This window comes from Lutra lutra, chromosome 6 (genome assembly GCF_902655055.1).
Source record: "Lutra lutra chromosome 6, mLutLut1.2, whole genome shotgun sequence".
Lineage (NCBI taxonomy): Eukaryota > Metazoa > Chordata > Mammalia > Carnivora > Mustelidae > Lutra > Lutra lutra.
Window position 1 is genome coordinate 58,441,049 of NC_062283.1, and position 17,891 is coordinate 58,458,939.

A 17,891-nucleotide genomic window follows, 5' to 3' on the forward strand; every position below is an offset into this window, starting at 1 on the left:
TTTGAGTAAAGATACATTTCCTGCTATCCTTAGGGTAATTAAACTGACCACTTAAGGGCACCTGGGTGGCACAGGCTCTATTTGCAGGATCAAGCCTTTGTTTTAGGATGTTTTATGCATCTGAATATAGCACAAGCATCTTAAAAGGTCCTTGTGTGTCCTGTGTCTGATTACTCACCTTTGAATGCTGTCAGTTACTTGCTGACTAGCTGGGGAGGAGCACGAGGGAGGGAACTGCAGCTTTAATTCCATCTGTTACCTAAACACCCTCTCATCAGAGCTGTTTTCTGTCCTAAGAGCAGGTCTCCCTCCCCTTGGTTTTCAGCCTTCAAATTAATAGTTACAGTTAGTGTGGCTTCTCTTTCAGTTCCATGTCCCCTGCCATTCTGCTGTACAGGATTTGAGAGTAATCTACATTTGACAAGGGTCTAGGGAGGCTCATGTCAGTCTTCAGGCTGTCCCTCATTTTGTTCCAAACCTCAAAGCATTTGGGAGGTTATTTTTTTTATTATAAATTGTGGTTGCTTCCTAATTGCAGAGTGATGCTTTCATTTTACATCTCTTCCTTAATCTATTAAATCTATTTTTCATCCTATTTGTTTTTAGTCAGTTTCAAGGGAGATGAGAAGTAAAAATGTCATTGCTCTGTCATATCGGATTGTATTTGCATTCCATTCAATTACTGTTTGAGAAATAATGAAATGTTAAAGGAAATAATTTTCTTCACTGAAGGATTAAGTTACTCCGTACACTTTTTAAAAATGAGTTTTACTTTTAATAACTTTATTCACACAATTTTTTAGGAACTGAAATGCAGCTAATAAAAAACACTTGCAACCCGACAGGAGAAGAAAACCACCCAATAGCTGCAAAATGAAAACCGCAACACCTTCTGTGATAGAAAAGATTATTGGCTCTATACAAAAAATACTGATACCTATTTCTAAATTTATTTTCCTTATATACAAGCATATTCACAACAAAAGTCTTAGTGGCAAAATGAAAGCAATAATGTTTAATAGTCAGAAACAAATTTTAACACCAAGACCAGTCTACTCTCTAAATCTTAACTGGCAAGTAATAAAGCCGAATAGATTCATTTGAGTTAAAGTGCTATCTGCTTTTATTTCCTAGAATAAGACTAAACCTGCAAATTCTATTTTCATATAAAACCATCTGCACAGAGATTGGATTGTTCAACCTCTTCAATGTCCCTTCAAATGCTAAAATTCTATAATCCAGAAAACAATGACATAGTTTTGGAATGTTGGTGAGGTTCTGTAGTCAACGGCCAAGAAAGTATCTTCTTTAGAGCTGTGTTTGGTACAAAAAGGGTTTTACTAAAGCACACGGACAAGAAGGAGCTGCTGCCCTGGGACTGTGAGGAGCAGCTGATTTTCTATGCTTTGGGGTGGGGGAAGTAAAGATAAGGGAGATTTCAGAAAGATTTTCACATGCTAAAGAAGACTCACAGGATACTGAGGGCCTTGCAGTTTGTCAAGCCTTCAAACCAAGGCTGTTTTATCCTCTAGCAAAGCATTAACATTAGGACAGTCAGGAGCTTCCTGGAGGAACTTTATACTCTGCCCGCCTCAAGGATTTGTCAGCGGGTTGCAGGCTGTAAGGACATTTAATTTTATCTACATTTCCTTCTGCCTTTGTTTCCCACATCAATAATAATAAAAAATAAAATTCTGTAATCCAAAACTTCACCATCCTGTGCCTGGAAGGCTTAATTTATGCCTGGTGTTTATCAACGCCAGTAAGAAGCATGTAGAAATTTTCAAACTACATTTGTAACTTAAATGACTTGCCACATTCTTTTTTTCTTATATTACTTCCTACTGGTGTCCTACTCCTTTCCCATAATTCAAATCTTCCGGTGAATTTATAAAAAGCCTACAGTTGTGTATGTGGCGTATTTTCATCTAGAGTACATGGGACTTGATGTCTTCTGGACTCTGGTTTATTTTACCAGGACTTCCAGTTGTGACATCAGAAACCCAAAAAATTTAAGAGCAAGTTTATGCTTAAGAAACCAAGCAGTGGATGGATAGCTGTGATTTAGGAATGACTGTGATCTGTTTTAAACCCTTCTGGATTGTTTCCATCTCTTAATGCTCTATTTAAAGATCTGTTCTTCCAAATCACAGCTTTTTCCAGATGACAGACTATTAACTGAAAGCGCTCCCATGCTGAGACCAGTGCTTTCTGTTTCAAAAAAAAATTTTCTTTCTTTCAAATTTTTAAAATCTCAGTCTCTAAGTCAGGAACTCAATTTGGACAAAGTACTCTCCGGTAGTCAGGGAGGCAGAATCTTTAAGATGGTAGCAGTTCTATTTGAATATAATGCAAATGTAAGGCGTTATCTTCCCCAAAAGAAAGAGATGGCATATTCAAAAACAGAGGGAGAAGTTCTGTGCCCTTCTTTTAATCCTATCCATCTAATTTACATCGTAGCGGAGCAGATCAGAAGCTTCCAATTAAAAAAAAAAAAAAATCCACTCTGTGCCACTGTAACATACTTTGTATAAATCATTTCAAATTATCCCAATAAACCTGTGAGGCAGAAAAGATCATGTCATAGTTCCAGGGGAAAAACAGACTCACAAAGGTTCAGTAAAAGTCACATGGATCTAGAACTTTTAAAGGCTTTCATTTTACTATTTACATTGTTTCCCTTATTTGGAAAATCCAAGTAATAGAATTTTCATCATACTTTGCAATAAATATATGCTGATGTTAATGAAAAATAACTAATAAAGACCAACAAAACTGGCAATACTATTCTTTATTGTTTTTCTTTTTGAGGGAGAAGCATGCTTTTTTACAGCACCTGTAAACAAGTCAGTGAAGTATACTATTTTGAGTTTCCCCAAATATATATTATTATTTATTTTCCTTTTTTTGGAATGTTAGAATACCACAACACCAACTGCATTACATAATAGTTACTGAAGGCAAGTCAGAAGAAAACAAGGGTAGAATTTTATGGCTAAAAATATTCATAGCAGCAACTTTTAAAAGATGATTTTATTAAATCAAGTCATTGCACTTGGTCATTTTATTGCTACAGCAAAACAAGGCCATTAAATTTTTAACTGATTGTCTTATTCTGTTCATACATTTCAAGTTTAAATGCAAGCATAAAATGTTTACCAACAACTCAAGAGAGCACTTGGGTTTTTATTTTTTTGTTTTTTTTCCTGTGATCACAGTAAAGCATAAAAAAGAGAACCCCTATTCTCTTCCTATCTTCAGACTTAGATTTTGTAAAGAGGTAACAGCTTTATAGTAAGACCAACCACTAAAGCTTAGTGGTCACACACAAGCGCGCACACACACACACAATACTTCCAATATTGAAATACAAGTAGGAAAACTAGTAATACGTGTTTCAAAGAATAGCAAACTTGAAAAATACATTCACTAATAATTTGGCAATGACAGATTCCATGCTGTTCCTCTCTAGTCTGCCATTTATACTCACGCATAGAAAAAAATAATTTCTCCCCAAATAAAGGCTATTATCATTCTATACCATTTTGTGATATGAATTTCATGAATAAATAATAAAATTCCCATATCAAGAGCAAATACTGGTAAATTGCTAGAGTGAAGTAATCGTTTTTTTCCCTTTGAGTTTGGCTTTAGGAACTCTACTTTTTGATCAAGGGCAGAAAAATAGAGCCACAATACTTTAATTTTCTAATAGAAACACAGTACTTTAATTTCTATTCTGGCTGAGGTGTATACAAAGCAGATACTTGAAATGTGTGTCAGCATTCATGACCACCTTCATTTTATGCACTAGTGAGAAAATGACCAAGAAAAACTTTAAGAACAGTCTGAAATCTGCTGGAAACTTCCCTCACCCCATTATCAGGGTGAAGAGGGGTCACTTAATAGTTGTTCCAGTCAGAAAGCTGGAGAATGATTTCTAGGATACAATGTTTTCATTTTAACCTAAAACTTTCATTAAAAGAAAATAAAATCTAATTTTTCTTTTTTCTTTTTTCTTTTTTTTTTTTTTTTAGCAAGAAAGAACTCATTCGACAAGTCCTTTAAAAACATTAGGAGTAAACAATTTCATTCAGTAGTGACCTCATCAGAAAAGCCCAAGGACTTTAAAGAGTTAAAATGTACATACTCAATGCACAATCAAGTTTCCCCAAAAGCATTAATGTAAGTTGTGAATTTAACATTAAGTAATTCCTGGAATTTCTATTATTTTCTACTCAGTTCTCTTATATGTGAGACAACATGGCAAAATTTCATTAACACGAGATTTCAGTATATATTAAAACTTAAAGGGAAAATATTGGTTTGGTTATTTAAAATAACACAAAAACGGAAGCATGATAGGTGGTACTCAAAATCTGAAAGTCTGCTCTAATAAAGCTTAAAATCTAATTTTTTTATAAATGAAAAGTCAGTTTTTCTATTTTTAATATAAACCCACATATTTTAAGACATGTTATCTATAGATACATTTTAAGACGTTCAACTGTTCAAAAATGACTCTGAACAAACTACTAGTTCATTTATCCTGTGAAAATGCATTTTGAATATGGTCAACTTTGTTTGGTTTTAAGTAAGCTGTACTGTTATGTTTTATGATATACTAACACTCTGGTACCTAAATGATAGTTTAAAACATCTCCACCAATTAGTTTGGTCTTTTAGGTCAATTACACATTGTAAAACCCGAGTATTTACATAATGATAATCTGTCAGAGTATGAAACCTCACACTGAATTTCTCCTCATATTAACCATTATTAAAAATCAGAGGGAGGAGCATGAAGAACTCAATCACAAGATCACAAAATGAGTAATATCTGAGCCTGTAAAATAAGCAGAAAAGTAGAGCAATAAGGCTGGTGTTTGCATATTGTATGTGCTGTAGTTTCTAGGCACAAGTTAAGGGTTAAATTGACATTTTTAGTTCCTCAACCTAACGGATTTAAGATATAGCTCATATTTTCCCAAATACAGTTAACAATCCAATACATTTTAACTAAATTCCTTTTATGAATCCTACAGTGCAAGCAATATAAAATATTCTAAAAGTTATTTTGATTGTTTCATTAGTTATTACTATATGCTTGGGTGAATAATCTGGTTTATAGCTAGGAAACTCCTATTTCATCACCCACAGTATAAACAGCACTGCAAACAAACAGGCACAACAGTGTAATCCTGGGTAAGAAGCTAAAAGTAAAAAATATATTTATATACAAAGTTTATCTCCCTTATGTATTATGGGAAAAGTAGTGGCTATAGTTACTATAAAGCTAATTTGTCCCTCTCAAATTGTATATTTTACAGATTTGTAAAGATATCACCATATTTATAGTATAGATCTCTTTAAAAATAATACAAGTTTCAGTAAAAAAAAAACTATTGTGAATTTTCTTTCCTTTTTATACAGATTCAGTAGTATTTTCAAGCAAACTAAAAAAAAAAAAGTTTGCAATTCCAGCACATAAGAAATAAGGCCTCTTTTTTTTTCATATTGGCAAAACAAAATATATATAAAAAAAACTACCCTCTCCCTACTTTTCTATAGATTATAGTTCAAATACTCATATTTCTTTATCATGACAACAGCATTTGTTATTTCTAAGTAACAAGTCAGTTGAAGTTCATAGTGTTGCTTCTGAATCCCGGAACCTTAAGAACACAGGGCCGTGCCATTTCAAGAAGACAGGACTGCTTTTTTCAGCTTCTCTATTTCCACCTAAGATATAAAACATAAGTTGACAATAAACAAAATATCTTCAGTCAAATTTCTTTATTTTATCCTATGTCATTAAGATCCAATCATACTTTGAAGACTCCAGATTTTGATTTCCATTTTAAAATCCAATTTCCAATGTTGTGATCAATATAGAAGTTTAACAGAAGAACACATCACAGTACAAGTTCTTAAATGGCAGAAGACAACCACAAAACAGCAACTACAGTTGTTTCAGCTGGAACAATATTAATTAATGGGAGTATGTGAAAAAATACTGTAAGAAAATCCGCCCTCCAAAGAACGAGAGAATCTTTAAAACCAAATTAAGAAATGTACAAGTACCTGTATTTAAACAAAGATGGGGGCAGTAAAGAACTGAAAAATAATAATAATAAAGGACCAGTTTAGTCCTATATTTTTCACTTACTACGTATGTGAAATTGGCAATCCCTTAACCTCACTTGGTCTCATTTTCATCTGTAAACAGTACGTTCTAGATTAAATTCTTTTTAAAACCCAGGAATAGATCTAAGATTCAGTCAATTTGTTGGAAATATTTCCACCTTTAGGCAGAAGATATCCTTCACTTAACAGAAATTCACAATATAAGAAACTTAAGAGAATTAGGAAAACTCAACACCTGTTCATAATACCTACGGTTATTTAATTACAACATATTACAAATCATGAAGCTGAAGCACAATATTCAATACCATACACTAGCAAGTGGTACAGAACTTGCATTGATTGAGTCAAAGGCTCTGAAGTCCAGTTTTCTACTCTTGCCAATTATGTAAGACTTTGATGACCTCTGACCTTTCACTGCGTGTGGAAATATTTGGGCCTTACCTTCTGAAAGCATCATGCCTATCCCCAATGCTGCATACAAATAATACATGCTATAGCTAACCTCTGACAAATAATTCATTTTTAAATAATAAGCACTTTGCCAGTCAAAAGGTCTAATTTCAGTATGTTCACTATCTCCTAAGGGATTCTAACCATTCAAGTATGGTTTGTTAATTCTAGGATCTAACAGCACTGGTTTGGGACAAGTCTTGGTCATCAGCCTGGACTGAGACAAAGTAACTTCAATCTTCAGAATCATGTGCTATTATCATCTCCATTCCAAAGATACATGAACCAACTACACCAATTTTAATGAGCAAGGATGCCAAGAAAATGGGGGCGAGGGAAACACCGGTGAAAGAAGGAATAGGGAGAATAACCCTGCACTCAATCAGTAATACTCCTTACACATTGCGGTCACATAGATTTAGATATCAAGCCAATATATTTACTGCTAGAGTTTCTCTTCTAGCACTTTTATGTTCATTGTTCATCTTCAGTCCTTTCATCATTCCTCAATATAATTTAATACTGTATGTTCAAAGTACTACTTTTAATCTTTAGGGAAATATAATTTCTCCTTTCAATGTATGATCTTAAAACTCTGTCTTATTAAGTGTGCTTTTATAAATAAAAGGGTCAAACTTTCTTCATTAGGCAAAAAAAAAAAAAAAACTGTAATACAAATCAGCACGAGGCTGAGAAGCAGCTGATTTTGCTAAAAAAACTGAATCAAATGAAATTCCTCAAAAATGAAATAATTCCTTTGCCTCGCCATGATTTTTATGACAAATTAAGTCATATGTAGAAATTTAACACTGTATTAGTTCCTTATGCTTATATTACCTTATTTTCATATATGAATATGTGTACATATACAATATAAGGAATAAAAATCAAGAAACTTATTTTTAATTTCTGAATTTCTACTGTGTTACATATTGGGAATTTAAGACATTTTTAGTATGTATTCTTTGATTTGACAAAAATTTATTAACTATCTAAGATGTATACGGCACTTTGCTCAGAGCTATGGACAAAGATAGAACAGACAGACACCCTCAAATAGTCTTATAATCTAGAAGATGGGAAAAGTAAGTCCATAATGTCACAGTGATAAGACAGAAAATTATTACTTATTTATGCTTTTCAAAATAAAGGACATGAATTTGGAAGAAGACAAAATTACTTTTAAATCAGAGAAAGATGGGTACTAACTTAATGAGGGTGACTGCTGGAGGTAAGCTCTGAGAATCTGTAGAACTTATGCATGAGAAGATGAAATAAAAGGAAAATCCAAGAAAATACAGTAAGAGCAAATTTCAGATGAATTAACTGTGAGGGACAATTGAGGATCAGCAAGCAAGAAAAGAAAGACAGACTAGGACTAAGACATCAAAGACCTCACATGCTAAGTTGAGAAGTCTGAACTTTACTCAGCAAGTAACAGAAAGTTCCTAAAAGAACTAAGTAAAGAAAGATTAATTTGAGATAAGAATGAGAGAAACTTAAAACAGCTAAACAGAAGATAAAGAGCATGGGGAGAGGACAAAAATACTAGGAACAAATAGATACAAGTGATGGAGTAAAGCTAACAGGTCTGAATGTGAATAGAACTAGAATGGAAGTACCATGTCTGTAAGACTTGAAAGGCAATGGAATGATCAACAGAAACAGTTAGAAAAGCAGGAAAGGAAAATGATAAACATGAAAGAGGACATGCTAATTCTAAGATCACAGTGGAACATCCAGAAAGACAAGCAGCTGGAAATAGGACAGAAGCTGGAAAAAGGAATCAGATTCAGATGGGAGAGGCACAAGAGCTAATCGTGATGCTTGAGGGCTCAGGCAGGAAAAGAGAGGAGGGCCAAGGCAGATCTAAAGGAACATTTTACTTAGAGAAAGGAAGAGGAGACTGAGAAGTGGACTGAAACAAAAGAATGCCAGATCACATAAATCAGGACAGAAAAAGTGGCAATAGTTTTAAAAATGTGAAATGCTGTAGAAACTGGAGAGACATTGGAGTTGCATTCAGTAAACCTAAAATGTAAGAGCTGTTAACGACTGAATTAAAGGCGAAGAATTAGAGACCACAGATGTACTTTCATTTTTTTTTTAGTTGTTTATTTTGCAGTAAATGAAACTCAAGGCAGCTGGACCTGCAAGGGAGCTTTTGGTTTTTTTAAAAAGTGGAAATATTGAATATTTTCACGAAAAAATGGAAAGTGCAAATAAAAGGGATACATCAGATATAAGAGTAAGAACGGGGTTCTGATAATTTACCAAAGACCTTCATACACATTATCTCAATAACTAAAGCTAAAAGGCGATTAAGTGACTTCCTCAAGTTCAAACAGTGTCACTTAAACCTGAGAGCAAAGTTCTGAAGTCTGTTTGTTAAAAATTTCAGCCTAACTGCTGATTTAATCACTCTAAACCCTACTTTCCTCATCCTTAAAACAGGAACAATAATCCTTACCAGTTGTTATGTGTGTCCCCTGAGATAATGTACAGGAGGTGCCAAGCCTAAATGACACACAGTATAAGTCAGAAGAGGGGCTCAAGTTTTTTTTTGAAGTCCCATGTTCTTTCTGTTTCACAATGCTAACAAGAGAAATAGGGTAAGCAATAAGGCAAGGTATAAATAGGGAGGCATATGAAATACAATATAAGTACAGAATGGGAAGAGCCTCTGAAAAAAGGCAGAAAACACTTTTCCTGAAATATGCAGAAAACAAGAATACAAATAAAGATCAAAGTATGTGCAAATGGAGCAGATGGAAAAATGGAAGATAAAATAAGTAAAATTGTCAAACATCAGAAAAGAGTGAAGATGATGACATTATATTTAAGAAGTAAATGCTCAGTGAGACATCAAGTCAACAAATCTATAGCCATCCCATTACCACCTTCACCACCACCACCCTTGCCTCCAGGCCAAAAAAAAGAATTAAAAAGAAAAGAGTTTAACTGTGGAAAAAAAAGAGAAATAGTTCAAAAAAGCAAGAGTGCAAAAGATCTAGAACTACACACTCTTATGAGGCCAGAACCATGTTCGTTTTATTTATGAATGTGTACCTTATGCCTCTCGTACACTGCCTTAGAGAGCTAGCGCTCAAAAATATTTGCTTCACGAATGAATGGAATGTGATAGGGAGTCAACTAGAGATTAATTAAATGGTATCAAGCAGCAGGGAGTGTCCAACTTAAGTAAGACAGCATAACTGTAGTGAACCCAATCACCTAGAAGAGATGGAAAAACACATCTAGTTTATGCTGACTACAATCTCAATGTTAGGAGAAATGATTTACCTCTAGATTACTTCTCATTGCCTTCTCCTCTTCCAAATCCTTTCGTAGTTTTTCCAGTTCTTTCCTAAAAACAAAATATTTATTACTGTTAAGTCTTTCATTTAAACAATATATTTGACTAATGTTAACAGGATCTCTTACCTAACATACCAAAACATGGGAAAAACTTTTTAAAGAAAACAGCCATACTGATCGATAAAAATTTCAAATTCACTAATGGAATGGTTCAATACAACAGTTAAAAGAAAACTCAGCAATACCATGGCAAACCCATCTGTGATAAGTAAGTTTTTAAGTGAATAGAGAGAGCAGCTCATGATAAAATAAAGAAATAATAACGGTCCTTTAGAAGCAATTTTCCATATTCAGTTATCGTGCTTTTTCCAGGCTGGACACTCAAAAGCCCAAACAATTTGGTAATGTCAAAACATGTCACAGTACAAGGCAAATTATTTAACAGGATTACCTGGACTTTACATTTCTCTTTCTCTATTTTTAAAAATTAAACATTATATTAAAATTACCAAACCAATAACAAAATCTCTAGCCACAATCCTTCCTCCTTAACTCATGTTTTCACTTTTCTGTGTTCCCATCTATCTTTTTTATATAGTCATCTCTCCATAGCTGTTAAGTATGTATTTCACAAAGTATTTTAAAATATTTCCATGTTGCTAAAATTATCATATTTCTGATAATTGTTGCTTGACACTCAAATATCCAGGTTTTTTTGGTTAGTTGCTTTGGGGCGGGGGGAGTGGAAAGAATAGAAATTTTATTTAACATCATGAATATTCAGTATATCAAATTTCTAAATCAAAGATTAGGGACATTTTCACAGCTTTTGGACAACTGCTAGGAAAATTCTCTTCAAGAGTATTATAGAAGTATCCGATTGAAAAATGCATGAAAATGCTCAGGAAGAAAGACTATATGAGAAAGAAAGGAACTTTTAAATTCTGTAGTTTCAAAACTAGTTTCTTCTATGGTTTTAATGATTATAAAACTATATTAAGAATAAATGTTCTACTGTTTCAATTTAAATTATAATTTAAATATTTAACTCAAATTTATCTAGAGCTTATTTTGGTATATAATAGAAAATGTGCTAAAATATTAACTCTATTTCTAAAATGTTACTACTAAATGAATGCTTTCTTTTTCTAATTATTCTTATTATTTTGAGTTTATTATATATTTAAATTATACCTAAATAAGGATCTATTCCTAAAATATTTATCCTATTATCACATTTTCATTATTTTTAAAAATGCATTTGTGAATATAAAATTTTTATGTAATTGTTTTCTTTTTACAAAAACGAATCAAACTATATTATCTTGTTCTATAACTTCTCAACTAAAGAGACTAATATATTTCTCTGTCAATCATTCCATGTCAATATCCTTCAATTTTTTTAATCCTTTAATTTTTTAATGATTTGTTCCAAACATTTTAGATTCTAATAATGCATAAAGACTATGTATTTGTGAGCTATAGCGATAAAATTATTTAAAAACCTAAGAATTCCAAGTCAGCTCAAGAAATAAATTATTATTACCAGTACCTCTGATACCCAGAATGACCCACAATCCTACTTTCCTCCTCTCCTTTACAGGAAAAGTTCTACAGTCTTCCTTTTCTTTACTTACCACATATACAAATGTATCTTGAAACGACACACTGTTTGATTTTATATGCTTTTCAAACTTCATGTAAAGGAAATAACACTGTATGCATGTCTCTAATGTCTCTAACTTGTTTTCCCCACCCTCAACACTTTTTCAGATGGATTCATGTTGACACATGTAGCCACAATCCATTCATTTTTTATTGCTGTACACTATATGGCATTTCATTGTATCAACACACCAGTATATGTTTACTCATTCTCCTGTGATGCTCTTATTTTTCAGATTAAAAAATCTGCCATCCATTTCATTTTCCCAGAGGAAATAAGACTTTGAAAACACCTTTTCAAAGACTTCTAAAATATCTGCTATGTATACATAAATCATAAATATTTTATTCATCCTACAGCTACATTAAGAACACTTATAGGCAATTTGTAAATGTAATTATCAGTTCATTAATAATAGCAGACTTGGTATCAAAAATGTAAATTGTCAAAATCAACAAATCAGGAGCATTCTCTAATTCATACATGAATGGTGCTCAATAAATACTTACTAGATGAATGAACTTACAGTTTATAATGTGTACACTGCAGAATCTATTAAAAAAATCCACATGATTCAGATAAACTGAAGGATAAAGAAAAGACCCATCATGTATTAAAAACACACACTCTCTCTCTCTCTCTCTCTTTTAAGTAGTCACTCAAGATAAATTTTTTGGCTCTACCTAAGAGACATCTGTAAAAGTGGTCTGCAACTACAAATATATCAATTGTTAATCACAGTATCTTTCTTTTTTTTTTTTTTTTAAGAGAGAGAGAGAGAGAGAGAAATGCTCATGGTAGGGAGGGTTAGAGGGAGAGGATCTCAAGCAGATGCCCCAATGAGTGTGGAGCCAGACATGGAGCTTGATCTCATAATCCATGAGATCTTAGAGGCTACAGGGGAAGAGCACTTGAACCCTCACCCTTTGCTCAGTTAGATTAACTGATCTTTGGACCTTTTTTACCTATTAGGTCTTTATAAGACTATGTTTAAAATGTTAGAAAGTTTTATTTTTATATTTATTTTTTAATGTTAACAACTTTTAAAGCTCAAATGATAACAGTTTTAGAAAAATATCTCTAAGCCAACAGAAAATGTGTTTTCAGTTCTAGCTCTGCTTTTTAAGAACTGTATGATCTTAGGTAAACAGCTTTACCTCTCTGAACCTTTACTTCTTCAGTTAAAAGAGAGGGGAGCTATAGTAGGTGATCTTTTACATTTGTTTTCACTAAAAAGTCCTCAACTCTCACTTAGGATCTCACCACACAGTATTATCAGAAAGTTTCAGAATTAAAAGAATGGCCTTAGAGATTCACCTATTCCCAACCTCTTGGTTTTATTTACACACCAATCTCAACCCTAACAGAGACAGTGATCCAGTCCCTCTGAAAAGTAAATATACATATAGATACACTCCAGATCCAAAATACAATGTAACTTTTCCTAATATTTTTAAGACTGATTAACCCATGTGTTTGACCAGAGAAGATTTCTACCCTTGAATTATGGGTACATATATACCTTTCCCATAATAAGCTTATGACAACAAGTTTTCTAACTCAAGTTTTTTGCAGAGAGGACAGAAAGAAGCACTATTAAGGAAAATTTCTTTGGAAACATATCTGCTTATACAAGAAATTTGGCAGATAACTTGATAGAATTCTACTCAATTCTACTTGATAGAATTTACATACGTGTTAAGTAATTTTCAGAGAATAAAACAAGGGCTACTTACCCATGATCCTTTTTCAGTGCTTCTACAATGCAGAGCAATTCAATAATCTGAGCTCTAAGTTCATCCAAGGGATTTTTTTTCCCATCATCTGATTCTACTTTAGCTTTGACGTCTAATGGAGTTAAAAAAGCAGCCGTATTTGGTTTAGCACTTGAGGGTGTTGAAAGGTACAGAGATGGCTGAAAACATAACAGAAAATTTTCTTATTTTATTTGTATTTATATTATGTCTAAGTTAAAAAAAATGTATAGCAAGGAGATAAATAACTAAAATAATACTTCAAGATAAATGGTAACTTTGGAAATTCAAAAAGCAGCTTGATATTCACAACCGGTAAAACGAGCAGACAACCAGATAATAAACTTGCAATCACTAGGAGTTTATGTGAGAAATGTCAAAGGACTAATAATAATAATTTTTAAAAACCGGAAAAGAGAAGAAAAACCTGTTAGAGCTATCTTATGAATGGTCTGCCGAGTGGAGCATCTAGAGGCAAGAACATATCAGCATTATTCAGGTGCTGCTTTGATCCTCCACAGAGTCATTACTTAAAATTTCCAAAGAGTTTCATTTAAAAATAATTATGAGGAATTGAGTAAATCCACTGAAGAGGCACGAATCCATGGCCCATGATGCCCTTTTTATTATTTCACTAAAGTAACAGGAAATCAAATTTCAATCGACTGCTGACAAACTGAGAGAAGAATCAGATTAAGTGTATCTGATAAACTGGAAGAACAGCCAAAAGCCCTTGGAATGAATCTGAGGAGGAAACATGAATTTCTTAAATATAAGATGTGTGTAAATTGGGATACTACTATCTTAAGTAAAAACAGCAAGAGTTTAGAAGATTCTTAATACCATGTAATAAATGGAAAAATCCATGTACACTGCCATTCATTCCAGTATATATTCAGTGCTTATTACTGTGCTGAACACCAAGCTAGGTTAGAAGTAAATTTTGGCTTATGTAATAATGTAATGATGGCTTCTGGCCTAAAGAGTGTATGTTTAAATGGGAAAATGAAACAGATCTATGCCTTAAAAAATATGAAATGTATAACATTTATACTACTCATTTAAAATAAGCTTCCTAAAAAATAACCTACAGAGGACAGTGTTACTTTAGAAACTCAATTTTTTGGCAGGATTTTTTTTTTTTTTTAATTTCTTGGCAAAAGACAATTTTTAGAAGACATTTTAAATTCCACTATTTTGGTGTTCACAAAGAATCCTACAAATTATACAAATCTTAGGCCACAATGCCCCTCACCTTTGGAGAGTAGCATGAATCCTTTTTAAATTCAGATGGCTTTAAGTTGGCACCATCTTCTTCTTTTGGTAACTTCAAGATTTTTTCTGGGCTTTGAGTTGGCTAAATGATTTTTTAAAACCAAGAAACAGAAAATACCAAAGAAAGAAAAGGTAATAAACATTTGGATAATAAACTAACTTTTATCACTGTTTCCCACAGCTACTGCTCCAGATATTCCATTATTATTAACAGGATATTACGTAATTTCAAGCTGAATAACACACTTGCATATCTGGAAGGTTAAAAATAGCCTCCTTTTAGCAACAAAAATTTTCTCTACTTCGGTAATTTAAAAGTGCTGTAGTGCTCAAAAGCTAACATATTAATAATAAAGTACTACCAGCATTCCAAATAATGTATAGAAAGCATAAAAAGAAGTTACACATTTAGATACCAGCATTAGTACTACAAAAAAAACCTCACTATGTCAGAGGAAAAGAATGTTTCATTCTTTACTAAGGTGAATATGTACCACTCAATTCTAATTATTGTTGTGAGATGGGTAGATTAAAAGGATACTCAGACCCCTTTTGGCCCTGAGTTCTGTGGTTATGGTCTCGGGACAGCTCTTTATTCCTGATTCTGTAACCTTCATTGCAACCCTCTCTGAAATGAACATGACCCCACATTTCCCTAAATATAACTTACCACTTGAGTATAACACCTATCTTCCTGATTTTTAAACTTTGGTGGAGTTTTAAATCATCCCTCATTCCTATCTTTAGAAGAATTCTGGCTCTGCTAAATTCTCTATGTTTTAGAACAGTAAAGTATAACTCACAGAATGTCCACCGTTGAAGCGGCCAGGCAACCTTCTTCCAGGCATCTTCGGTCTATTTGCAGTGAGATGTAGCAAGTTTTCTGAGGAAGCTATGTCATCAAAATTTACAAGATCTAGAGAATAAAATGTATCTACTAAGAGATAACTGTACACTTTGAAAGGTAAAAAAGAATGTTTCTGGATTTCTAACAAACTATACATTAAAAAGTCCCACTAGGACTCACAAGCTAACCTGTGCTTTTCATATGCATTTGGAAAACAACACTCACCCTTAAAAACAAACATTCTCTTTACCTGACACATTTTACAGCATAAGACAACTAACAATAGAAAGTTCATGTTTCCAATAGACCTCAACAAAAGTTCTTACTGAAAAAAAAAAATCTGAACCAAAAATTACAGTACCATAAAAAAACTATCATCTTAAGTTCTTGCTTCTAAAAACGGATGATCTACTTCAACTCATAATTAATTACAATGTATCAGAAAATTAACATAGAAAATGTTTTAAATTTCGAGTAGTATCCTAATATTCAAATTTTAAGAACTCAACTGTATGTGGGACCCTGATGCTTTCCAACTGTAAAGTGAGAGTATAATTTAATGGATCTTTGTGTGTGTGTGTGTGTGTGTGTGTATGTGTATATATATATTGTAGCTGAGACTCAAACTGTTCATAGTTCACTGCACTTGTGCTTCAACATCATCATATTTAGGAACTATAAGACAGTCATAAATCAAAGGCAAACAGGGTATCAAAGAAAAATGTTACAAAGATCATTCACTTGTTTTCCCACCATCAAAGGCTGGTTGACCTCTGATCCAATAACTTGGTTTTAAAGAAAAATCTATGTGCCTCTGAAACAATGGCATATAATACATTCCCTTTTCCTAGAGGATCCAGAAAACCCTGGTAAAAGAGGTGCTTTTAATTTTGAAACCTAGAAATCTGTAAGCGATACAAGAATCCTGAAGATAACTCCAAACACCTCCACTGTCAATACAATCTTCCCTCAGCCCAAATTCCAAACTAGTGATATTAATCATAGTTGAGGTAGCAGCAGATATCTTGGGGTTTAATCTTCCAGATACAGAATTAATTCTGCACATCCCCATTGCCTAGATGTTTATAATGCTTTCTGTCAAATATTTAGATAACCAAACTCAATGATTTGTTAATTCTTAAAAGACATCTAAAGATAATTATTTCTGCCCTCAAAGCTTATTCATCAATTTTCATATTCAAAGTTAGCAATTTAGGAAAAAATGTTAAGGGTAAAAGGGCACAAAGGTAAGGCATAAGAAAAGGTATCACTGTTTGGCAATACACATTTTATAACAAATTTAAGTATTTGTTGACCTCTGTTAATTCTTTTCCATCCTCCCATTCTGGGATTACTTTGTGTATTCTATTTTATATCTAGTCATCTACTCATCAGCCTAATACATCGCAATAGGCAATCAAATGTGCTCAGTTTAATTTTGGTCTTAAGTCTTTTGACATTTGTTTATAATTATAAAATATAACAAACCATAATAAGAGACACAGTGGCCTTCATGGAAAATGCATTGTATAGTGTGAAAGACCTTGAGTTTAAATATATTTTTAAATATTTCATTTTATTTGTAAATGTCATAAAGAAAATCAGTATTTTAAAAAATGTTAAAAATATGCTGTAGTTTGAAGGGTTAAAAATTACTTTTAACACTGCTAAATGTGTATTGACAACCTATTAAAAAAATCCTTGAAAAGTACAATCCAATAATTTTGGCCTGTGAAGATTATTTTCAAATGCATATTTAAGCAACTTGCAGAAAGAAAAAAAAAAAAAAAAAACAGAAAAACACAGGAAGGGATGAAGATAAACGAAACTGAAAGGATAAATAAAAGGTAGACTTAAAAAATTATAGAGCATGCTCATATAAAAATGCCTTCCGTATGTCAAGTTTTGGGCTACAACACCAAGACAAATAATTTTACTATTCTAAAACTCTCTCGGGTCCTCCATTTAAGCCATTAGGTTAGTAAAAACAGTGCACATTTTGGACTCATGATACATTTGAACACATTCAAAATTTATCTAAGAGTAGTAACAGTGGATTTATACTGTACACATGGCATGAAAGGCACGACAATCACTGAACTCTTAAAATTATATTGCCACTCTGCCAGCCATTTGTATTTCTACACATTGCCTAAGAAGACATGGAATTTTTAAAAAGTCAAAATGAAGTATCAAATTCTGGGAGAAAATAAACTGACTTATATGGTTTCCAATTAAAACAAAAACTTTTATCAAAACAATATTTAAGCTAATCAGGAAAATTTTTCCAACATGAATTTCATTTTACTTTCAAATGGAAAACCAAAAGGGTTAGAATAGACAGACAAACATGTACACTTTTAGTACAATTACAAAGAAAAATCAATGTGCACCACCTATTTATATGGAAATATTGTTTTGATTTCTTTTA

The 17,891-nt window shown here is 32.7% G+C and overlaps 1 protein-coding gene across 3 annotated transcripts in view; it reads right to left on the bottom strand.

The window, feature by feature from the left end:
• Positions 1–2,776: 2,776 nt before the first annotated feature.
• The window catches only part of CD2AP (CD2 associated protein), a 136,017-nt gene continuing 120,902 nt past the window's right edge, over positions 2,777–17,891 (bottom strand). For 2 of the 3 annotated variants that reach the window (XM_047732857.1, XM_047732854.1), the window contains exons 14-18: positions 15,417–15,529; positions 14,594–14,695; positions 13,321–13,499; positions 9,904–9,967; positions 2,777–5,742 (exon numbers count right to left, since the gene is read on the bottom strand). In XM_047732857.1, the coding sequence (XP_047588813.1) occupies positions 5,701–5,742; positions 9,904–9,967; positions 13,321–13,499; positions 14,594–14,695; positions 15,417–15,529 (500 nt within the window). In that variant the 3' untranslated portion in view covers positions 2,777–5,700. Of the gene's footprint in view, positions 6,306–9,903; positions 9,968–13,320; positions 13,500–14,593; positions 14,696–15,416; positions 15,530–17,891 lie in introns of all 3 variants that reach the window. The other variant, XM_047732856.1, reaches the window with a different exon arrangement.